Raw genomic sequence first — 26,030 nt, forward strand, 5'->3', positions numbered from 1 at the left:
AATAATAGTTTGGTTACACAGGGAGTAATTGCTCTATTTCACTTTCTCTATTATGTAAATAATAAATTTAACCATAAATTATAAAGATAAATACTTTTACAGATTTTTTTTAGAAGACAGATCTTAACTTATAGTTTATCTTTGAAGCATATTTTCTTTTATTCTGGAAAGCTCAAGAAGAAATAATTTGAAGTTTTTGAGAAACTTATGGCATCAGTGATGCATTTAAAACATATCTCCTCTTCCTTTATTTCTTTGATTAACAATAAGAAACAAAAAAAAAAAAACAATAACAAAACCAGAAACTAAGATAATGTGTAATTATTTCCTTTATATCCCATCAACTTAGGGTAACTGTTTCAAATGCAATTCAGCAAGTGGCTAATTCTAGCAGGGAATGTATTTTATCTATCTTAGCAATTTTCCATGGAATTAAGATTTCTTTTTATTTCCAAAATTTATTAAAAGTCTTAGGAATGTTAAAATATGTATGCTCTTGCAAAGTGCATATTAATTTACTTTTGTTTTCATTGTATGCTTCTGCCTAAATGAGACCTGACAAAAATACCAATGTGCTGCTTTTGAACATTGTGTTAAACTCTGTATTTTTATACAGAGAATACAGTATCATAAAGTTTTTGAAATGAATTTAGGAAATGACTTTTTTTTTTAATGTATATCATTATGGCATCCCTTTTTAATTTTTTCCTCTGCCAAGTTTTAAGTCAAATTCGAGCAGAATTATCCAAAGATAACAGGGTCATTTACTCAAAATTCTCCTCTACTGCATCCTCTTCCACATTGAATCTCAATATGACTAGGAATGTTTGCTTTGGCCACCTAAGGGGAAAGGATGGAGGAATACTAAAATCTGTGGATCATTTTTCTGAACTATGTGGACACTGTCAACATTCTGATGTTGATTTATTGTTATTTCCAAGAAGAATATTTGAAAGCCTCTGACTGGAATCACAAAGCTTAGTTTTTTCTGTTTTATGAGACTCCTTCAACTTCTATTTTCCCCCATAAAGTAGTTCCAAATTGGTTTTATAAGTATAATTTATCATTTAATGGCTGTAATTTTTTGTTATTGGCAAATATTAAAATACTTTTAACTCTTCCTAATCACAATCAAGCTCTTCTTTCAGATTTTATTTATTTTATTTTATTACCTTTTTGTCTGTGTACTGAGACTCTTTCCAATAAATGCCCATCCCCTCTTTTCAGTTTGTTAATTCGAAAAAGTAGTTGTCTCCATTTTAAAATATGTTGCACTTGGGCCCTGTCTCATCCTGTGGTGAGTTGATACTCTCATTAAATTAACCTGCATTTCTGTTTTTCACGTTCCTCCACCTCCATTCAGACCAGCCACGGTCAAGGAGGGCAAGGGATATGGGTTCTGGATTCTCAAGGTCTTATAAACTCCAAAGTGATGAAAAGACTGTGAAGCAGAGAAAGGAGAAACCCAAACATCCACTGGAGAACTTGGAAGAACTGGAAGAGCATCGCTCGTCAGAAAAATCTCTCTCTGCTAGCTCGGGCAAAGTGAGGGATGATCCCCAAATTAGCACTGAGCTGCATGGAAGGAAACAGTCTGGTCATAAGAGGCTCCGGAGACATCCTCTTCCCAAGATCAGTGGTGAGGTGTGTCTGAGTACGGAATTTGATGACTGGGAGGCTAACAGTAGCCATCAAACTCGGAATTGGGAAAAACAGTTCAGACACCAAGACCGACTTTCACCCAAGGCTTCTCAGAAAGCAGGGATTCACTGCAAGGAAACTGTATATGGGAGGGAGCATGGGCAAGGTGAGCACAGAGAAAGGAAACACAGGCCCAGGACTCCTCCCTTCTCAGAGAGTGAGGAGCAGCTCCAACTCCATGACGCAGGTAATAAAGGACAGTTTCATTGGAACGCCCGGTATCCCGTGTATTTAAATGAATGTATTTAATAAGCATCTCAGGCTACCTGTTCTTTCTCTGTAGTTTGTGCTTATGGCTTTGAAATAAATCCTAGAGCCAAATATCACAAAAGGTATTAATCTCAAGTGAGTAGGAAGAAAGGAAATATTTGTACCTTTCCCCTCTGTCTTCTAAGAGAATACCCTGATTCCTTACAAGGCTCTTCCATCTCCCGATTGCTTTGGACGTGCCCCTCCCACAGTTCTTCATCTGCCAAGACTGAACATTAAGAGATACAGATACCAAATCAAAGCTCCTGAGTTTCTGGTTTTTAGTTCAGTTGACACTGCCTTCATAGTATTTGCCTAACTAGAAGACCAGCAAGTCTGGAAGTACTAGATTTTCTTGACCTTATCTTTCTCATCTGCAAAATAAGAGATTGATTAGGCAGTCTCTTAAGACAGCTTTTTTCAAATTGTGGCCTTAGTCCATTTTCATCAGAGTCAGCTGAACTATCTCCTAAAAATGCAGATTTCTGGGTCTCACTTATATTATCTTCTCTGGAATGTGGCCTTGCAGTTTGGGCTTGTTTTAGACTTGTAGAAGATTCTTATGTATGCAAAGTTTGAAAATCCTTGCTTAAGTACTCTATATGCCTGATTTTCTTCAACTCTGACTCTACAGTTGTTTTGAAGTGGCAATATCAGGTAAACTCTTGATGCAGGCATACTTCATTATATTGTGCTTCACAGGTGTTGTATTTTATGCAAATTGAAAGCAAGACCCTCCACTAGCAAAGAGATTATGACTCACTTTATTGCAATACTTTATTGTAGTGGTCTGGAACCAAATCTGCAGTATCTCTGAGGTGTGCCTGTACTTGTATAGGAATGAGGCGAATGTTAGACCTAAGCCTAAAATTTCTGGCGTCTCTGAGGCTTAACTCTGAAATCCATCATAAATACAGTAATAGTTTTTTCTATTCTTGTTTGGAAGCTTATGGCTGTACCACTGTAAGTCATACCACTAATCTGTCTGGTATTTTAATAGATCATACTTATCTCCCTCGTTTTATTTTACTCTTATTGAAGTTCTACAGAGATGAAAAGGTTATTGGCAAAGGAGTACCAAAGAAGCATCTGTTCTTATTTTCTTCTTTATTATTGTCCAGCCAACCTCTACTTCCGGTCTAGAAACTGGTTTCTAGGTTGCGGATTCGGGTTGATTTAGTTCCTTTGTCCTATTATGTTAATTTTTTAAGTTAAATGACTTGGTCATAAAAAAAAAATCAACATGTAATTCAGCAAGCCATACTAAGTATCTGCCACAAACATTCTTGCCTCAGGCTTTGTACTTGGGGATTTATGTTTGGATCTGAACCTCAGGGGGTTAATAACTGCAGCCACAAAGATGGATATGTAAACAATTGGAGATTAGATATACTTTGAACAATGGGCTGTGGGGGCATAGAGGAGGAAGTGGTATAATCAATCTGGAGTAAGCTTTATGTGTAAATTTTACTGTATCCAGAATTAAAAGGACATGTTGGAATTCTAAAGGTTTGGGGTAGGAATGGTGATTTACACGAACTTCTACATTTCTGATTCTATGACTCTGACCTTGTAAGTGTGCTTTGAGGGCTGGTTAACCTTAATGGCTTTCCATTATACCTGAGAGACTCTTAAACAGGCTTAGGAAGGGTGAAACTAATATGAAACTAAACACATTCACAGACCCTGCTACTGGAGCTGAAGGCACATGTTTTGTTTTTGTATTTTAACAGCATAGGGGTTTAAAAAATAATGTGGTTAGACAGGTATTAACATGGCTACAACATAGCTGCTAGTGTCTGTTCATTTTATATTCAACTTACTTTATAAATTTTACCTCCTTAGCCTCGTGTAGGCTAGATTTTGCAAGTCCCCTGGGATAGGTCCGAGGATTACAGTAAAATATATTTACTAGGTACCAGTGTCTGTTCTTGATGTTGTAAAAACAAAATTCTTTTAAGTTATTAGCAGAGGTCAAAGTTTTATTTAACTTAATAATGAAGAAACTAGTAGGACAAGAAATAGCTAGTTGTAAGCATTTGCAGAACAGGATTATATAGAGTCAGTCGAAAAAGCAAGGCAAAATAAAACTGTGAAGTTAAATATAAAATTGGGTAACTTTCTGAGGGGCAGTAAAACATACCACCTTTGAAGATAACTTCTGTATTGAGCTGTTAAATCATATCAGCTTATTAGCTTCTGTAGGTTAACTTTCAAACTCTCAGGCTCCTTTTATGACAGGCTGGTGTATTACAAAATACTCTTGTGTGATATCGAAGAATCCACCAGTCATCATTTTACCTTATTCCAAGCTCGGGATAAGTTTGTGTTGAATACCTGTACTTTTAACAGTTTTATCTTACTCTATCAGAATTTATTTAAAGGTAAGTTTTATTTTTGTTGATTAAGAAGGGGTCTTACATTCTCACGCTGGAGAATTGTTAACAGAAAAAGGCAACAAGAATTAGATTAAGAATTGAATGTGGAACTGTTGAGAATATGACTTGCCTGATGTTTTTGAATGGTAGTTTCCAGACTGTTTAGACTACCATAATGAGGACGGCCATTCTGTTAATTTCCTTCAATTAACTGTTTTTAAAATTTTAAAAAACATCTGTATTTTCTGTTGTGACAGCCTTAGACCGCACTATCTGAAGTTCTTTCTTATATACTTGGAAAAGCTCTTTTCACCACTGGTACAGGGGGCAGGCAATAACTACATTGAGTGGGCAGTTCAGAAATCTTTTCTAGGCTATGGAGATGTTCTACTTATGAGACATGCAAGTTCCAGTGATAGAGCAAGAGCTCTCTAAATAAATTGTTTTCCCTCTAACTATTTGGGACTAAGGGAGATATTCAAATTCTTCCTTTCCCCATTGTATTTTTTTGGCTCCTTTGTCATAAATTAATTGAGCATCTATTTATAGGTGTTTTTTTTTTCTGGGTTCTCTATTCTGTTATATTGATCTGTGTATCATTCTCTTTTTAGCTATGTTTATTGAGGTGAAGTTAACATATAACATCATACTAGTTTCAGGTGTGTAACATAATGATTGAATATTTGTATATATTGTGAAATGGTCACCCTAATGGGTCTTGTCAACATCTGTCACCATAGATACAATTTTTTTGGTAGTAAGAACTTTTAAGATCTACTCTCTTAGCAACTCTCAAATATGAAATACAATATGCTTAATTATAGTCAACAATGTATATTATATCCTCATCACTTACTTTGTAACTGGAAGTCTGCACCTTTTGACCACCTATTTTACCCCCACTTCCCTCCGTACATCTGGCAACCACCAGTACGTGTTCCGTTTCTATGAGCCTTTTTTTTTTTTTTTAATAATTTCACGTATAAACAAGATCATTTGTTTTTTGTCTCTCTCGCTCTGATTTATTTCACTTAGTATAATGTTCTCAAGGCCTATCCATGTTATTGCAAATGGCAAGATTTCATTCTTTTTTATGGCTGAATATTTCATTGTATATATACAGTCATGTACTGTGTAATGACACTTCAGTCAGTGATAGACTGCATATGGGACTGGTCCCATAAAATTATAATGGAGCTGAAAAGTCCCTATTGTCTAGTGACATCATAGCCATCTTAATGTCATCGTGCAATGAATTACTTGTCTGTGGTGGTGGTAGTGTAAACAAATCTGTACTGCCAGTCATATAAAAGTATAACACATATAATTATGTTTAGTACATAATACTTGATAATGATAATAAACATCTATGTTACTAGTTTAATGTATTTACTGTACTATACTTTTTATTGTTATTCTAGACTATACTCTTTCTACTTACTAAAAGAAAAAACTTTGCTGTAAAAACAGTTTAGCTTGATACTCCAACAGTAACCTCATACATCTCATGTTTACTGTGTCTCTTGATTGCATAATTTTCTCTTGTGCTTGATCTAATGTCATGTTGTTTTATACAGTAACATGCTGTGCAGACTTTTAACCTAGGAGCAGTAGGTGTTACACACCATACAACCTAGGTGTGTAACAAGCTATACCATCTAGGTTTGTGTAAGTGCTCTCTATGATATTCTCACAATGATGAAATTGCCTAACAATGCATTTCTCAGAACATATTCTTGTTGTTAAATGGCTCATGACTGTAAACCCCATTTTTTTATCCATTCATCCATCAGTGGGCACTTGACGTATTTTCATGTCTTAGCTATTGTAAATTGTGCTGCAGTACATGGGAGTGCATATACCTTTTGGAGTTAGTGCTCTCATTTCTTTCAGGTAAATACTTAGAAGTAGAATTGGTAGATGATATAGTTCTATTTTTAATTTTTTGAGGAACATCCAAATCCTTTTCTATAATGGCTGCACCAATTTACATTCCCATTAGCAGTACACAAGGGTTCCTTTTTCTCCACATCCTCACCAACACTTACTTATGTCTTGTCTTTTAATAATAGCCATTCTAACAGGTGTGCGGTAATATCTCATTGTGGTTTTGATTTGTATTTTTCTGATAATTAGTGATGTCGAACACTTTTTCATGTACTTCTTGGCCACCTGTATGTCCTTTTTTTAAAAAAGGTTCAGATCCTCTGCCCATTTTTAAATCAGATTTTTTTTTTTTTTGCTATCGAGTTTTATGAGTTCTTTGTATATATATTTTAGATATTAATCCCTTATCATAAATATGATTTGCAAATATTTTCTCCCATTTAGTAGGTTGCCTTTTCATTTTGTTGATGGGTTACCTTTACTGTACAGAACCTTTTTAGTTTAATTTGCCTCACTTTTTTATTTTTTTCTTTTGTCGCCTTTGCTTTTAGTGTCAAACCCCCAAAAAAATCATCTACAAAACCAGTGTCAAGGAGTTGACTGCCTTTGTTTTTTTCTAGGAGTTTTGTGGTTTCACATCTTATGTTTAAGACTTTAATCTATTTTAAGTTAATTTTTGTGTATGGGTGAAAGTAGTGGTCCAGTTTCATCTTCTGCTTGTGGCCGTCCAATTTTTTTCAGCACCATTTATTAAAGAGACTGTCCTTTTCCCCCATAGTATATTTTTGGCTTCTTTGTCATAAATTAATTGATATCTATTTGTAGACTTTTTTTCTGGGCATTCTGTTTTTTTCCATTGTTCTTTGTATCATTCTCTTTAACTGCCAAGAGGTCACAACCTTATCAACCTGTCAAATCAATTAAAAATATATTGCATTTGAATGCCTTCCATGTGTCTTTGATAAATATTAAAACAAAATATTTTCTCAGTTAATTCTGTGGTGTAGAAGGCATTATAGTATAGAAAGTTTATTGTCTTGAAATCTCAGCACATTCTACTATATTGTTTCTTTCACTGGATGGCAAAATTAAAGAATCAGGGCATAAATGTGATCTCTCCTATCGTCCTCAACTAGGCTTTGGGCTGCTATGGTTAAAAAAATGATATAGCAACCGATCTTGTCCACTGACTTTGCCCAATGCTAACTCTCTTATCTAGTTTCATTTATTTTCCCTGTCTAGTTATGATCACACAGTCATAACTTAGGGAGGTTTCTATTCCATTTAAATATGGTCCACTCATGGGAGTATGCCACTATTTCATGACTATCCCAAGCCACTCAGAAATCTGGGTGAAAACTAGCCCTGCCTGGCATGCCATTAGATTCAGTAGCTCTACAAATGATGTGAAGTTGAAATGAATTGTGGGTAATCATGCACTAATTGGCCTGAAGCTAAGAAAACCATGTTTAGTGTGTGTGTGTGTGTGTGCGTGTGTGTGTCAGGGATGGGGATGTGGGAAGGTAGATGATTCTGTGGCTTTTAGATTTATCTCAAAGCTGGTTTAAAACTGTACAAAGAAAGGCTTCACCAGATAACTTAAATGCTTTCCATTTGCCCAGAATTTAGTTGTACATTCTTATCTTTTTTGTTCCTTTTTGTTTAAAGCAAGCAAATCAAGTGTAGTGAGGCATTTTGATAAAAGCTGTTTTAATGTACCATTATTTTGATAGACATACTAAACTGGTAGTTTCAGTGCTAATTGTGAATATAAATCAACTGTTAAGATTAAAAAAACAAAAACAAAAACAAAACAGACTACTAAAGGCCAGATTTTATCCAGGCTACTTAAATTAGAATCACTGGAGTTTAGGACAAAGATTTTTATATTTACTTAAAGTACCACAAGTGTTTCTAATATATAGCCCAGGTTGAAAACCACTGATATAAAGAAATAGGCAATAAGGAGTAAATTTTCTTTTGCCTTTCAGTATCCTATATATTGAAGTCACTATTCCAGATGGTTAATCTTGTTCACTGCATTAAAAGTTGTTATTATTTCTGAATATAATACATCCACATAGTTGGATAATTGTAATTTATAAAGGATACAAAGAGGGAAATATCCACAATTTTGAAATGACCATTAGCATTTACCAATTAATTAAAAGTTATAAAAGAAATACTTGCTGCATATAAAATTTCTAAGTAAAAAGCCAGAATTCACCACCAGTTTCCCATGTTCCTTCTGAGAGGAATAGAACTTAAAATCATTGTGCTCTCTGATATTTTGTTATATCTTCTTTAAAATTTAATAACAACATTAAACTGATTAAAGCTACGGGAAAATATAAAAACCAAGTGAGTTTGTTGACCATCAGAGCAGAAGCCATGTCAGGGCCACAGGGTGGCTCACAGGTACTGTCACATAACTACCTCCCAGGCGACGCTCTTTCTGTCCCTCTAAAGTAAGGTATGCAAGGCTGAGGAAACAGAAGTCTTGACAGCTTAGCCTCTTTAAAACTCCAACTCTCTTTTTTCTCTAAATTCTTTTAATGTCCTTGCCTGATTTCCTGCTCTTGAAAAAGGTATGTGAAAGGGATGTTTTTACCAGGCAGGTTTGGGTGGGTAACTTTAAGTGTGTGATTATCTCCATCACTACTTCCATGCTTAAGGAGTAAAATTATTTCAAGTGCACCTTCCACTGAATTTTGGAATGGTGGTACTAGCGTCAGTGTTGGATGCTAAAAGAAGATAACTTTTAAGGAAACAATCTCGGTTACCTTATTATATTGAGTTTTTTCTAGGAATGAAGCCAAGAGCGATGAAAGAAGCTGTCTCAACTCCGTCACGTGTGTCCCACAGGGATCAAGAATGGTATGATGCTGAAATCGCCAGAAAATTGCAAGAAGAAGAAATTTTGGTGAGTGAACTTTAATGAAGTGGTTCAGGTGAATGAATAGGGGTTTTTTTTGTGTGAATTGAATCATTCTTGAGATTATATAATAGATGTTATAGTCCTTAATCAGTTGAGAAACATACCTTTTTAATTAGTGGAAAAATCAAAACAATAGGAACAGAGTGTTCGTTTACTGAGTAAGCATTAGCAACAGAATTTGACATCCCTCTTTCTTCATTATTGAGTTCTAATAATTAAAAATCTGTTGTGGAATTTGATAAAAATAGACCCTACTTTGGCTGGTGAAAGTATACTGACTGATTACCAACTTGAGGGCTGTTAATCACAACTAGTTTCAAATACACATTTATTTTTATATAAGATTTTTAAAAATGGACAGCATAGATGTCAATTAATTATTCTTTTTTGTGTGTTTTTAAACCTTAGGCTACACAGGTGGATGTAAGAGCAGCTCAAGTAGCCCAGGATGAGGTGAGTTCATGTTCGCTAATGAATTGTTTAGCCAGTATTCTTTGGGAAATCTCAGTTACTTTCTACTCGCAACTCTATAAACAGTGATTTTGACTGGATTTCGTTTAGGAAATTGCGAGACTTCTAATGGCTGAAGAAAAGAAAGCTTACAAGAAAGCCAAAGAGCGGGAGAAATCATCATTGGACAAAAGAAAGCATGACCATGATTGGAAGGTAGAGTCCGTTTTTTGTTTGTTTGTTTGTATGTCTTTTAATTAGAAGTAAAATTAGAAATGAAAAGGGAACTCTGCTTTTAGGGTAAGTCTGCAGATATATTTAGGGTAAACAAATGATCTTTATCGAATATGTGAATCTGACTTAATAAAAGTTGTTTCACTATGAAAAATAATATCGAATTCTTGAAAGTAACTAAAAAGTTGCTGCAGAGATTAAAAATTTCATTTCATTCACTTTTTAAGACCATCTGAGATGTAAATGCCTTTGGTCATGAGCAATTTTAGTTTTACTATACTTATAGGAGAATGTAGCATTTTCACATGCTTTCAAATTTCCAGTGACCTTTTCTTCCTCTTTCTACTTTCCCTATCTGCTTATGTTGTGCTTCATTCCTAATCCTATAACCAGCTGTTTCTCTTTCCTGTGGTATAACTTGATCTATGGCAGACTGACAGATACCTTATCACCAGCAATCATTGCTTATGTCAGAGTGCAAGGACTGTCTAGCATGAGCTTGAACTGTTATCTTCCTCTCATTAATTAGAAATAGTAGAGAAAATAGTCGTCAGAAGATATATGGTGATTGCAAGTTCGATTTAACAGACTTGACTCATTAGTTACTGTGTGCAAAGGATCTTCTAGACTTACAGAGAAAGGCAAAGATATATTTTCCTCATAATAATATGTAATGTAGAGAGGAAGACAAACTGTAGACAGCTAACAAATACAAGGTCAGGCTAGCTGATGAAAGCGTAATGGAAGAACAACAGAGGAGGAGGGGACAAGTCATACAGTAAAGGGAGGACGTTTGTACTAGGAAAGAAATAGGAGAGGCCATGTTTCCAGCAGGTAGCAGGACTTCAGTGCTTTCTAGATTCTTCAACTGGTGCTGGTACAATTTCTCTCCTGCAAAAGTTGCAGTGAATATCCCTTAGTTTTCTGGCTTGAAAAATCATCATACCAAGTCAGGGGCCAAGAAGTAAATTTGAGAGCATAAAACTAGATTCCATAGACTGGGAGTCCACCAGTTCTTGTCAACTGCTATGCGACTGACTATTAGATGAACGATGGTTGGCCAGGCACACCCCTGTAAGGGAGCATGTGTGTGTTTAGTCCACTCATCTGGCTGCACTGACAGCCTCCAACATACCTTTGTGACTATAATTTATTTATTTTTATCTCTGAGTGGCTGTATTTAAAAATATTTTATGTTCTTTAACTGAATGTAAGTAACCTAAAATTACTAAAAGAGTTTGGCATGATTTAGATATTTTCTAAACCTGATCTTTTACTCTGTTTGTTTACTGTTTTCTGTGTATTTTTTTTTCTTTCCCTATCCATAGCCCAAAACATCTAAATTAGCACACTCAAAGTCAAAAGAGAGTGAGGAAACTCACCGTTCTAAGAATGACAGGCCAGCACGGTAAGTTAACATATCTGCAAAGGAGAGTGAGGAACTTGACTTTGGGGTGAGTAAGGAGATGTTGTTGTCTGAGAAAGGTGTGTGTTCTTTGCAGAGGAGATCCAGAAATCTGCAATTGTGAGGTGGTATCAAGTCTTATAGGGTTATTCTCAAACTGTTTCTAGTCTTAAATTCCAGAATGATAGGGAATTTCATAGAAGCTGGAGTATATGAAGAAAGGATGCCCTCAACTAAGAAGGGATGAGGTTAGCTATTTTCCTAAGTAAAATCTCAGGTTTAAAATTTTTTATGATCATATTGGTGTGTGCATGACATTTACACGTTTAAATTGATTTCTGTGAGTCTCAGCATCCTAGGCAAATACTTATTTGAGTCATTGTAGTCTATTCTAAATACCACCGGATCTAATCAGTCTGACTGTATGGTGTATGTACTTTCTGACTTCTCTCAAGCAGTCTTGGGTTATAGTTATGGAGCAGGTGCTATCTTTCTACCTCAAGTTGTCCACCTTTAAGGCTCTGGGGAAGCAACCTTTTATCTATCTATCTATCTATCTATCTGTCCGTCCATCCATCTGTCTATTTATTTTAATGTATTGCTTTCCGTTGCTTTAAAAAAGTTGGAATGGGGGAGAGAACATTAAAAAGACAAAGATAACATTAAATCTGACATTTTGAAAAATCTATTAAAACCTTGAATTTTAGTCCTCATTTTTTAATAATATATTGATTCTTAAAACATAAGTTTTATCACACTGAAAAGCATACAGTGTTATTGCCACTTATTGCCCACCCTTAAGCTGCTAGACTTATTTCCTTAAAGGGAATGTATTTAGTTAAAAGATGTATTCTATTTTTAAACTTACAGGCTTTCAGAAGATAAATATCTTTCAGAAAATTATATCAGGTTTGTAAAGCTCTTAGGGAAATAGCAGTGTAGTCTGTTTAATTGTATAAAATTGGTTCTCGTAGCTTTTAATTAAGCACTTGCCAGGTTTTAAAGCAGATTTTAGTACTACATCGTTTCATTTTATTTACATCTCTACAATATTCAAGTAAAATAATCACTAATTTGTTCTCAGAGAGTAAATAGCTGTAGGTTATTATGCTTTTTTAGCCAAGTGAATGAAAATCATCTTTAGCGTTATTTACCCTCTTCTAGTCAATGGGATCTTTAGAACACTAATAATTTTGATAGCAGACAATATAGAACAATCTGGAATGGCTATTTAAAAGAGTTTATTAAAATTGAAAATAAGTTTCTGGAATGTAATAGGTACTCTTAAAAATATTTGGCATGTTGCAGAATGAATAATCAAGTGATCCTGTATTGAAAATGGCTATTATAAGTAAGCAAAAAGTGACCTATGACTAGTAGAACTGAATCTCTTTTGATCTGAGAGTAATATTTGTCTTAAATATTATTTACAGAAAGATTATATATATGACATAATAAAAATGAAGAATTTTATGAAATTTATATTTTCATAATTAAAAAAGCCTTTTATCTTATAGATATCTCGTACAACTAATATCAGAATATGTGCTTAGTGGTTAGAGTCTGTATTTTTCTCTTTCACATTTAATCACAATAGAAGAGTTTAGCTAGCCATTTGTACTGAAAGAAATGGTTTCAAGGATTTAAAAACTTGAATCTTGCTAGATCAAGATGTTTACTTCAGTGGTAGTAATAATGGTAGAAGAGTGAAAGCAAACTCTAAGCTGAAGCTTGTAGCATTCATGGGCAAAAAAACAATTTCTTTGTCTATTAAAAGCTTTCTACTCTCTAAGGAAATAGAGAACCACTGGAGGTCTAAATTAATTCTACCTCTTCGTAATTGGAATGTTTTAATGCAAGTTCTAAATTCTTTTAGCTTTAGGATATTATACTGGTAATACTGCTTGGTATTTTATTTTCATTTTTCTCTTATATATAGCCTTGAATGAAGATGTTACTGCTGATAAAAATACATTCCTTTGTAACAGAGTATGGTATAGTAGTTAAGAGTACTGGTTTTGAAATCCACTTGAGTTTGTGCCCTGGCTCTGCCACTTAACAAATGTGTGATATTGGACATTATTGACCTTATCTTACCTAAGCTAACTCTAAAATATGTGTATGATATAGCTACTTTGCGGACTTTCCCTGAAGGTTAATCGAAGTCATCTATGTAGAACCCATAGCATAGTCCCCACTTTATACATCTTATGCTGACCTATTCCAAAGGCTGAATACCCAGGGAGAGAGAGACCTACCGACTTCTTGGGGACAGGATGAGAAATGTGAAAACACTTGCTTTTATTTTTATATGACGGAACTTACTCTGCCAAACTAACTGTAACTTTCTAGACTTCATAATACTTACCCCTTTCACATTGTATATATAATTACACAAAACATCCTACAAAATGGTTATATATTGACAGCTCTTAACCTCCTGTGGTTCAAGGCTTTAATCCATCATTTGAGTACAGCTTTGGGAAACAAAAAGTGAGAGGTTTTTTCCTTGATCTTTATTAAAGCCAAATGTTGGCAAAATCTATGTCACATGATTAAAATAATAAGTTTAGAGTCATAAAAACACTATTTTCTTTTGACATGAAAAGTTGCAAATTTATTACTGCCCTTTCCCTTCTCTAAGCTCTACTTTGCCACCTAGAGGATTAAGGACCTTTGCTGTAAATTTTATGTTAACAAATATCCCTTCCTCCCTCTCTCTCCCCTCTTCTCTTCCCTCGATATCCTCCCTCCTTACCTGCCACTCTCTCACCCCTTTTTTCTCCTTCATTCCTTAACTTTCTTTATTTCTTCTTTTTTACCCTTTCCTTCTTTTCTTTTCTTTATATAAACCTACCAAAATAAAGTAAATTTCACATTAATGATAGTGGTCACATCTCATCAATCTTTATTTCTCTAGCCTTAAGCACAGTGCCTTACACACATTAGGTTTTCAAGAATATGTGTTTTCATTGAATTATGTGTTTTGAAACTAAGGAACAGTAAGATAAAATAATTTATCTGAGGTCCCGCAGCTAGCCAGTAAGTAAAATGAGAATTCTAAAATGTTCTGACTTTACATTTGTAAAAAAAAAAAAAAAGAAAAAAAAGAAAAAAAAATGTTTCTACCATGTTATCCAACAAACAGTGGAATTGTAGTCACCACTACTTTAGAATATCTCTAAATTCAGACTTCCTTTCAGGCCGCCACCACCTACCATGACAGATGCTGAGGATTTGGATTACACTCATTTTACAAATCAGCATAATTCCACACGTCATTTCCCCAAATCAGAGTCCTCTTATAAAGGTAAGAAAAATGTGTATGGTAAAGTTGAGGATCTTTTTAAATACTCATACTATGGTGGAACAATCAAATATTGTCTTATCGATCACTAAAATGGAAAAATAAGTTATCCTTCCTCTCAACAGAACATTACAGTATTCTTCATTTATTAAAAAATAAATAAATAAAAATGGGAAAAAAAAAACCAAAGCAAAACACCTTAAGTTTTTCTTTGTATTTTCTTTTTCTACAAAGAAGTTGTTCATTGCTTTCATCAGATTCTTAAAGGAGGACTGTGATTACCATTTAGAATTACTGGGATTTTTCTATTACAGCTCTTGTTTTCCATCTGACCCAAACTCTATTCATTAGATTTTAAATACATACAAAAATACACACAGCACTCAAAACTCTTATGCAAAAAAAAAAAAAAAAAAAAAAATGGAGCAAGGAAAATTAGGAAAGAATATGAGATCTAAGTTGAACCAGATCTCTAAAATGAGTGGTGGTGTTGCTCTTCAAAGCATATGCATTCACTTATGTGTATTTTTTATTATATTCATAAAATGGGATAATGAAAAAGTAGTTTCTTATATTAATTCCCTCATCTGAAAATGGACTTGATTTTAATAGTCATAGCGTTGTCAGGATTATATGAGTAAAATATATGAAAGCAAATTGCAGTAGACTTTACAAATATTAGGTCTTATTGATATTTATAATTTGCTATGGTTTTTGAAGATTTCTTAGATGATGTTTTTATTATCCTTTGTCAATCTAATGATAGCATTCCCAAGCTTTCTTCTTTTCTTCAGTCATTACAAAATACTAGGCATTTGTAGTTTTCAAAAAGCTCTCCTTCCCTCTTCCTCTTCCATTACATCATTCATCCAATGTTGGGAATCAGACAAAAGACATTTAAAATTTGGGATTAGTTAGATTTTATCAAAACAACCCATAAACTACAATTTCCATCCTTTGCTGGCCTTTTCACCATGCCTGATTTAACTGGAAGTAACTCATGATTTTTTTTCCAAGCTGCGTGCTTGCATTACTCTTTAGGGGGTGTCTTTCTGTTTTTGACATATATTTGATACATAATGTTAAAATAATACATTGATTTTATATATAAATATAATCAAGAACAAAGAAAACATGAACCATTTGAAATGCATAAAAATAAAGATAAATTATTTTGCCTGAGCAGGAAGATAAACAGTTTCAAAAATTTAAAAATTCTTTTCAATTATCATTGATATACAGTATTTATATTAATTTCAGGCATATATCTAACGAAGTGATCACTCCAATAAGTCTGGTACCCATCTGACGCCATACAGTTATTATAGTATTATTTTTTTTCTTAACTTTAACCCTAACCCTAAACCTTAAACCCTAACCCTTATATTTATAGTATTATTGATTATAGTCCCTATGCTGTACTTAAATCCCTGTGACTTTTTATAACTGCTAATTTGTACTTCTTAATTCCTTCTCCTTTTCCCCCATCTCCTCAACCCTCCTCCCACCTGTTCTCTGTATCTATGAGTTTGTTTCTGTTTTATTTGTTCATTTATTTTCTTTTTCCGATTCCACGTATGAGTGGAATCATATGGTATTTGTCTTTCTCTGACTTATTTCACTTTGCATAATACCCCGTAGGTTCATCCATATTGTCACAAATGACAAGAATTCATTCTTTTTTATGGCTAATATTCCTTTGTATATATATGCCATCTCTTTTTTATTTATTCGTCTGTCGATGGACACTTAGGTTGCTTCCTTATCTTGGCTATTGTAAATAATGCTGCAGTGAACATAGGGGTGCATATATCCTTTTGAATAGTTGTGTTGTGTTTCTTTGGATAAATAGCCAGAAATGGAATTGCTGGGTTATATGGTGGTTCTATTTTTAATTTTTTGAGGAACCTTTATATTGTTTTCCATAATGGCTGCACTAATTTGCAATCCCATCAGCAGTGCACGAGGGTTCCCTTTTCTCCACATCGTCACCAACACTTGTTGTTTGTTGATTTTTTGATGATAGTCATTCTGACAGGTATGAGGTCCTGTCTCATTGTGGTTTTCATCTGCATTTCCCTGTTGATTAGTGATATTGAGCATCTTTTCATACATGTTGGCTATCTGTATGTCCTCTTTGGATAAATATCTATTCAAGTCCTCTGCCCATTCTTTACTTGAATTACTTGTGTTTTTAGTCTTAAGTTATGAGTTCCTTATTTTTTTGGATATATCATTGTCGAATATCTTCTCTCAGTAAGTCGGGAGTCCCCAACCCCCGGGGCATTGACTGGTAGCAGTCCGTGTGGCCTGTTAGGAACCAGACTACACAGCAGGAGGTGAACAGTGGGCGAGCAAGCAAGCAAAGCTTCATTTGTATTTGCAGCTGCTCCCCCAGCTCTGGCATCACCGCCTCAGCTCCACGTTAGATCATCAGGCATTAGACTCTCATGGGAGCACCGGTCCTTGGTGCCAAAAAGGTTGGGGTCTGTTGCAATAGGCTGTCTTTTCCTTTTTGTTGATGATTTCCTTTGCTATGCATAAGCTTCTTACTTTGACTTAGTTCCATTTGTTTATTTTTTCTTTTTTTTCTCTTGCCTAAAGGTACAGATCCAAAAAAATATTTTTAAGAACTGTCAGAGTTTACTGCCTATGACTTTTTCAAGGAGTTTTATGGTTTTGGGGGTCTTACATTTGTCTTTAATCCATTTTCAATATATTCTTGTATGTGGTATAAGAAAGTACACTAGTTTCATATTTTTTTGTGCAAGTATTTGTCTAGTTTTTCCAACACTATTTATTGAAGAGAATTTATCCCATTGTATATTCTTGCCTCCTTTTTCATGGATTAATTGACCATATAGGCATAGGTTTATTTCTGGGCTCTTCATTCTGTTCTGTTGGTCTGTGCATGTTTTGATGCCTGTACCATGCTGTTTTGATTACTATAGCCTTGTGGTATAGTTGGCTGTCAGGTAGAACTCTGTTCTTTCTCAAGATTTCTTTGGCTATTTGGGGTCTTCTCTGTGATTCCATATAAATTTTAGAATTATTTCATCTAGTTCTATGAAAAATGCCATTGGTGTTTTGATAGAGATTACATTGAATCTATAGATTGCTGAGTTTCAAATAATTTTTTTTAATGGTGTTTCTTCTTTTTCCTTCCCCTCCCCAGGTTTCCATTATAAGCAGTAAAAACCTAGGAATCTGCCTTGAAAACGGACTCATTGTAGCAAGTGTTACTGGATGACACAGAAGGCATTCCACACTTATTTTTTCTTTCTATGTTTGTATTCCTGGGATTTATCTTCAAGTGTTTTTCTAACCATAAATAATTTTAATTCATTTAAAATGTTTTGGTTATTTCTGATCACTTGGGCAGTACAAGAAAATCTAGCTTCTGAATATTGACCACCTCTATGCTGCATATGCTCCCTGGGATATAGTATGTAAGAGACCTGTGAAATGCCATTTTTGTTAGTTATGGCTTATTAGTAGCTAGAGACTAGGCTTTATTTAGCAATTAGAATTTTGCAAAGATAATGATCAAGGTAAAACAATGTTTGGATGCAATGCAGAATAAAAGAATATAAGAAATAGCTTTTTTTCGTCCATTAGTGTATAATATATTGAAAGACAGGGCCCTTTTGCTTTTGTAGTCTTTAGGAAAGAAAAAAAATCACCACCGTTCTCTAACACTTTCTTTGCCTTTGCTTCTTCAATAGCAAGGCTTTCTGAAGCCACTGGGCATCGCCCGTTTGTTAGTATTTATTGGCAAAGATTTAATTTTGTGGTATTTAAACTCAGGTCTGTGCAAAGTCAACTAAAAATGAAAAACTTTCTATTCCTTTTTTACATTTACTTATAGCCAATGCAAATGGAATTGGGAAGATGTTTACATAAATGATGATGCAATCCTCTCTGGTCATAGTTTGAAGTTTTTCTCTTGCTTAAAACATAGCAGTATTTATTGGCAACCTCTCAAAAATATTCAGTCTATTTGTCAGTAATTAGATTCATTCAACGTGAAGTTGATAACGTGGTTCTTTATCCCAATATTTGGTTCTACACGTTCATTAATGATACATGATCATTGGATCCTTTATACAAGAACTTTGAACAACTCTTCAAGAAACCTAGTGTCTTTGTGGAGTTTCTAACCTTATGGAAATGCTTATTTTCCTGTACTAGTTAACACAAAAAGCAGTCATGCTATATAAAAAAATAACATCCCTTCAGCTTGACTTCCAATTTTTCTTTGTTTGAATCTGATGTATGCTACTATGTTGTTTGTTTAGGAAAGAAATATGTAGGTGACTAGAGAAAAAGTTGTTAATTTGTTCTTTTCCCATTGTGAAATGTCTTCTGTTTGCCTTATCTTTCCAGATAGTCTTTAAAGTCAGGCAGTGGTCAGGAAGCTATTTAAGGCAGTTTCTGAGAGTAGATTTGGTATTTCCTTTTGAGAAAGAGACTTAGTTTCATAAAGTTTTTGGATTTTAGGAACTTGGGTAAAACATATCTAAGAGTTAAATTTTGAGGAATGTTAAAGTAACAGAACTCTAAGGTAGTTAATCATTTTGGAGAAATGGGGATAGGGAAGATAACAGGACTTTGAATGGCCGTGATGAAATGAATGAAGAAAAATCTTCATTTCGTCAAGGGCAAACAAATTGGAAGTCCTGGCCTTAAGTCCAATTCCAGAGGGTGGTTTCAATATCCAAAGCTTGGGATTTATTGACTTATAGTAATGTTATATATTTTTTTGTCTGCCCTGTGATTTTGCTTCATGTTTTTAGAAGTTTTTATGGTAACTTTAAAGAAAATTTAAAAAAAAAAATATTTTTATTTGATAATTAGGCAAATGGGCAACATCATTTGCCATATTTTTTATTTTATAAATGTTTATTTTTCTATCACGCAATGATTAGTTTTACTTCTACAATTCTGCATTCCTCTTACCTCTCATGTACTTCATCCAATTATATTTATTATTATGAAATGCTAACTGGATATATTTTATTCAAAAATATCAGACCACTTAACACTTAACCAGGATATTAATGTTTAAACTGTCTTGGTGAGTGACCAAAGGTGATATTTCCCTTGTGATACCCAATTCAACATCTGTATTGAAAATTTGATTTTTTTTTTTTTAGGTTTTTAACAGATTAGAATTTTTTAATATTTAATTTAATTTAATTTTTTTGTATAGCAAACACTTTTTAAAGAGTATCATAGTATTTCTTTCCCTGTGAATAAGGAGACAAAAATCCAATTCAACCAGTTAAATTTTCTTATTTTCATTTAAATAATGTAATTATCTTTGTGACTACAGAAGCAGCTAACTGTATTTTAAGGAACTGCCAAACATTCTTCACTGTGTTCTCTGCTTTTCACTTTGTCATTTTTATATAAATGTGGAAGCATTTATTTTGTTCCTGTTCCGACTGCTGGAAGACACATTTTAATTTTTAGGTACACAATGTATTATGCTTTAATATTGTGATGTAAACTAATATTTTTGGCCTTGGAAAATCTTTCTATACCTCTGTTCTCCGAAGTCCCGGCTCCATTAACACCAGTATTACAGAATGAGCACAATATATTAAGGACTCTTAGAAGGCGACTGGACATGTAAATCCCCTCCCCAAACCTAACCTTTTGTAAGTTGTTGTCCGGAAGCAAGGTGAGATAAGGGTAAGATTAAATGTTATGAGTTGAAAAAAATTTGACCGTAGTATCAAACCATTGTCAGACATGATTATTTTTTTGGGAGACTGGACAGTTGCTACACATGCTTTAAAAGAACATTGAGATTTTTAGAAAGTGACTTTGTGTACTGTCGAATTACTATTTCTCAAGTGACTTTACTATAACCAGCAACAGACTAATGAACTGCAAGAAAGACTATATGGCTTTTGATCATAGAGATACATCTAAATTAGAAAAGAAAGATATGGATAGATGCTCCTAAGAGGAAAATCTTTTCAGAATGGCAGTGGCCACTTGGACCAACATTCCAAAATGGGTGACCTTGGACCTTGTGTTCCACTAAACCCACAAAGGAAACTATGAACTGGACCGACTTTTCCCTTCTCTACTGTGGCCTGCAGCCGAACTGGATGATGAATAAATTCATTGCGGATGTTGTCCTACAATTCCCTCAATGTCAGTACTTTTGGGTATAAAAATAATTAACTTTTAACTGATAAGTATTTTTCTTTAATACTGTCAATACTCTCTAAATTTTGTTTTGTGCCAAATTGTTCTTTGGAACATCTGCTGTAATATGGTGCATTTAGTTTACCACATAAGTGGTTAACATTTTAGGGCCTTGATCTTTAATGAGCATTGCCTTTGTAACAAAGTCACTGGGGGAATACCAAGATTATGCATTTATTCAGTGGTGATTTTCTTGAAGGACAGCTATGGCGATTGACTGTAAGATCATCAGCCTAAGAAAGGAACAAGACCCTGTGTACTCAGATTTTAAAGGACTGAGAACAGACTACAACTTGCATTCAAAGGTTGCTTTTGAGAAAACTGTTTTTATAGGGAATGTTTGTTTATGTGGACAGGGAACACTGATCGGGTAGATTTTACTGTATGTAGTGGGCCGTATTCTGATAACATTGGCTCTTCAGAAACAATCATAAAAAATCAAAACCTACTCTTTAAGCAAAAAGGAAAAAACAGATTTTTAAAGTACTTCATTTATTACTTACTGTTCATAGGGAAGTGTTAGAAAGTTAGGTCCCATTTTCTCCTCACATCTGGTGGTGCCTGTGAGTCCTAAAGCCATAACTGCTTATCTTCCTGCTACCATCCCTTTTCTCTTTAACCCATAACAGCTAATACGGGCAAGGAGAAGCAGCCTGGAGACTGTCCTGGTAAGGCTGCTTTGGGTACAAGTCCAGATTTTTGGTGGAAGAATCTTTTACCCTTGATAATAACATTTATCATTAAAGGGAGGTGTTGAGGCTGTTGTCGCTCCTACCTTTTAACTGTTGTGGGAATGCTGAAACTTAATTCCAGGGAACGCAAGAAGGGAAGGGATAATCTGGAAAAATCTCGCTTCTACAGAGTCACTTTTTTGTTGAGACCTGCACTTTGTGCCAGCATTGCCTGTGAGGGGCAGTATTGCCTTAAATTAGTTTGGTTCCATCCAAGGTCAGTGTATTGTACTTCGTATATGTGAACGACTGTCAGCTCTCCACTGAGCTATAAAATTCGCAAGTGATCCCTCAACATCCTTGTCACCTGGAGCTTTGGACCTCCTCCCACCGAGCTGTGGTTGGCCTGTACACTGGTAGATCATTTCATTTCAGGTTGCCTCTCTAGGGATAAACAGCAATAGGACAAAAAAAAGTCGGTAGGAAAGGGAGAATTTCCTGGCCAGATTGTTCAGACAATCACATCCTGAGTAATTGAGAATTCACTGTCTTTTCCCATCGCAACTGTGTAGAAGATATTTCCAAAGGTTCAATTACACGGTGAAGTCACATGTTATATAAGAATCTCACCAACACTCTTGGGTATTGAAATGCATACCGTTAACAACAAAAAAAGAAAACCAAACAAAAAAGAGGTATTTACTTGAATTTGGAAATTTGTTGATGTGAAGAGTGTATCTGTTTTATTACTTTTAAGAGAATTAACCAGGAAAATTAATGCTATAGTGGGGAAGACATTGGAGTGTTTTTTAAGGTTGTATTTGTCACCACAAACTAACAGAATTATCTAAGTAATCATGTTAATTTGTGGAACTATCTGGTCCTAAAAAATATTCTCTTTCCCTTATATATTTGTGAAAACTACCTGGAAATATGTTCCTAATAGATTTAATATGTTTTTATGTATTCTTAGCATACTAGAAAATGTTTTTGAGTAACTCTTCATAGCGTAAGGAGCACTACACTGGGTTCAGCATTTCAGATAAGAACGGAATTAATTGTATAACTCAGTGCCCCATTATTTATTGCTGACTTTCTATACAAAGAACACAAGAACTGAAAGACAGGGTTTGAGTGATATTTCCTTCACAAAAGAGCAAGGATTAAGGACAGTGAAGAGAAGACAGTTGAGAGGATATACTATTACACATCATATACTTAGGACATGCTTTTGTTGCACTGAATTTCAGACCAGAATTGCTAAAATAGTTTCTAGCTGTTAAATTTAGTAAGTTTTTGATGTCAGAATTTTAAAAAAAAATTCTGATTGAATTAATCCCCCCAAATCCCCATACACTCCAACTTAACTAAACGCCAAATGCCCTTTCTCAGAAATAGCTATATTTTTCACCTGCCTCTTAAAGGCAACCCAATATTTATTTCAGAAAGTATTGTAAATAATGAGATGGTATAGTGGGAAGATAACCTAAAAATGTTCCAAAATGAGACTTCTCTAGCAAGGTTTTCCTTAAAAATCCATCCCAGCACAATATTATATTTTGAAAAGGTGCTTAATTATAAAGTACAAGAGTTTGCTCATATAAATCAAGTTGCTCAGGAAATTTGAGGTGGTGCTGTCCTTTGTCTTATAGTTTGGAAAAGTATTCTCATGAGAGAGAGATACTACATGGTACCCAGGCGGTTTCGGATTCTTTGGTAAGAACTCCTGTGACATTTTGAATGTGGGTATGTTTGAAAAACAAGTAAGATATTATCTCAAGAGCTCATTAATTTGTAGCCAAACCTCAGAGGAAAAGGCAGCTTTGAAATAGTTACTTTATGGAACTAAGTAGAACCTTAATGGAATACAGTTGCCTGTCTGAGGACAAAACAGAGGCCACCTCAAACCACATGCCTATCTAGAGATTAAGTGAAACTGTGAGGGACATTTTGTGGATGCCTTAAAGGTGACTGGTGTTGGATATTGGTGAGTATGTACACAACCCATCTGGACTAGGCTGATGGAAACAGCCTATTTCAGTTCACCCTCATACAGGACAAATTGTTCCTGCTCATGGTCCAATGGAGGAAAATGAGAAACACGGTGCTGGTGACTTTCATGTGTCTTGGGAGGTTGAGGTGGTAATGTCATTTGGACTCTCCAGTATTCAAACCTCCCTTAAATGCCACTTAAACACTTACATTAATTCATCTATGCAAGCTTGTGTTTTTATGGTTTTTCACACCTATGTCCCATTTGATTCTTTAAACATCAGGATTAACATTGATATTATGAATAATTTTTAAACCAAAGTATTGTATAAGTCTGTGCTTGTTTTCCTGGATGTTTTGAAACAAACACCAATCTTGTCCTCTTAATAAAGTCATCTGTTAAGTCATTGGTCTCCGACTCGTGTCCTTTACTGTGTTCAAGGACTTGGGATGTTCTGGGAATATTGTTTCTTCTTTACAAAGTAAACCTAATATATCTTTGCTTAATTACAGTAAATTTTTTTCCTATTCGAGTTCCATTCACTTTTTGTAACCACATGTAACACGATACTGATGCCTACCTAGTGCATTGCAGTTCTCGACAAATATACCCAAGTCTAAAATTGGTTATATAAGTGGCTTTGTGTGGTAGTGGCTTGCTTCTGTATTTGGGGACAAAAAAATATGTGCATGTTCATATGGTAATCCAAATGACTGAAGACCCCACGAGTGCAAGAACTCATTCTGTACTTACATGCGACATTCCATTGATTTTGAAAATGGATATTTATAACTGCCATTTAACATTTTACTTTTATAAGGCTTGTTTCTTTGTCTCTTATTTAATTTGGTAGAATAACCATGATGTGGAAACTGATTGTGCAGAAATTTAGCAAGTTACTAAAAAATAAGATACTATTTTCAGTGTCTATTAAACTGATTTTTAAAGAAGTCACTTCAGTTTCCCTGAATTGGATTCTCTAGGCCTCACTTTCTTCTCTGGCCAATATTACAGACATCTAAATTATCTCTATTATATATTTGTACTATATGTCACTGCTAGATGCTTAAGGAATACCAGTGATATGCAGGTGTAATTTAGTTGAAGAAAGTTTGTTGATTTCAGCCTTTAGTTTCTAAATACTGGTTGAAAATTGGCAATGAAAAAAGTTGACACGTCTAGAAGCTAATTTAAAAATTGAAATATGTAATTAAGGCCGCTCCCTTGAATCTCTGGCAGTTGTATAACACTGTTGGGTGAATATTGTGGATATGACAGAGTGAGTGTCCGGCTGTGGCATGTGGTGTTGAGAGGTAGCACCCTAGAAAGACCCTCCTTAGTGGCAGAAGAACATTAGCCAACCCCTATACTTTAGGAATTTGGAGAAATATTTTAGAGGGTTTTAGACTATTAGAAGTTGTAGGGGTTTGAAGAGAATTTTACCGCTATTCGAAGGGGCAGAGGAACAACTCATTTCTTCCTCCCCATTATATCTGAGTTACGTGCTTAAACTAAAGGACTGCAATAAAGTCAGAGTACTAAAGAAATAGGAATAAGGAGACCTGGGTCCTAGTCCTACCTTTGTTGTGAACTTGTTCAGAACCTTAGGACACCACTTATACTCTACCTCAATTCTTTTACTAAGAAGCATGCAGTGAGAATCGGTGACCTCTAAGCACTCTTTGAGGTCTAATGTTCCTTGATTCTTGCTGTCAAGGGCTGTTAGGGTTTTTAAAGATGCTCCAAAAATAGGAGAGCCTCATACTCTACTGGGGCCCTGGAAAGTCACAAAGACTTCCTAAGCATTCATTTGAAAGGCCTCATTCCTAATCTTGTGTTCTTTAAAAACTTAACTTTTGGCGAAAATCATGTACAATGTGATGTTTTGATGTATGTATGCACTGTGAAATGATTACCACAAACTACTTAACATATCCACCACCTCGCACAGTTACGTCTGTGTGTGTGATGAGAACACAAGATCTACTCTCAGCAAATATCAAGTTTGTAATAAATTATTGATTATAATCACCATGTTGTACATCAGTCTCCAAAGTTTATTCCTCTTATAACTGAAAGCTGTGCCCTCTGCAGAGTCTGTACCTGACTCACTGTCCTGTTTCTAGGACCACACCCAGCAAATTGCCCTTAACCTACATGTGTCGTTCTAACCAAAATCTATTTTTATCCCTAAGCTTCATATGTGAGCCTTCTTCATCACAAGGTCTTTGGATGTTCTTGTGAACTCGTACCTCCCACTAGTATACCTTAACTCCAAAAACATATTTCTTACCAATTTCCGTGCCAAGTTATGCAAATTTGTTTTCAGCCATGTTAATCATGATGTGTTCTTATTTATACCTGCTGCATCTGGTTATTTGGTGCCATTACTTACCCGGTCTGGGCCCATACCAGCAGCACTCTCAGTCCCTGCCTGACTTTGAGGAAGCCTTTGCTATTGAACTGCCAAGCTCCTACCTCAAATCCTTCACCAGGCCTTGGGGGCTCTCAGACACAGAACAGGACATGTGAGAGAAGGGGAGAGTGGAAGAGGAAGAGGGAGAAGGAGACAGAGAGGGAATCTTTCTGCAGGTT

General features: G+C 34.9%; 1 protein-coding gene across 1 annotated transcript in view; it reads left to right on the plus strand.

Annotated features, from left to right (window-relative positions):
• The window catches only part of CCDC50 (coiled-coil domain containing 50), a 66,062-nt gene extending 42,210 nt beyond the window's left edge, over positions 1-23,852 (plus strand). The window contains 7 exon segments of the mRNA XM_016136337.2: positions 1,364-1,888; positions 9,023-9,138; positions 9,562-9,606; positions 9,715-9,819; positions 11,166-11,245; positions 14,446-14,552; positions 17,725-23,852. Of these exon segments, the coding sequence (XP_015991823.2) occupies positions 1,364-1,888; positions 9,023-9,138; positions 9,562-9,606; positions 9,715-9,819; positions 11,166-11,245; positions 14,446-14,552; positions 17,725-17,744 (998 nt within the window). The 3' untranslated portion in view covers positions 17,745-23,852.
• Positions 23,853-26,030: the final 2,178 nt, after the last annotated feature.

This window comes from Rousettus aegyptiacus, unplaced genomic scaffold (assembly GCF_014176215.1).
Source record: "Rousettus aegyptiacus isolate mRouAeg1 unplaced genomic scaffold, mRouAeg1.p scaffold_m13_p_4, whole genome shotgun sequence".
Classification (NCBI taxonomy): Eukaryota; Metazoa; Chordata; class Mammalia; order Chiroptera; family Pteropodidae; genus Rousettus; species Rousettus aegyptiacus.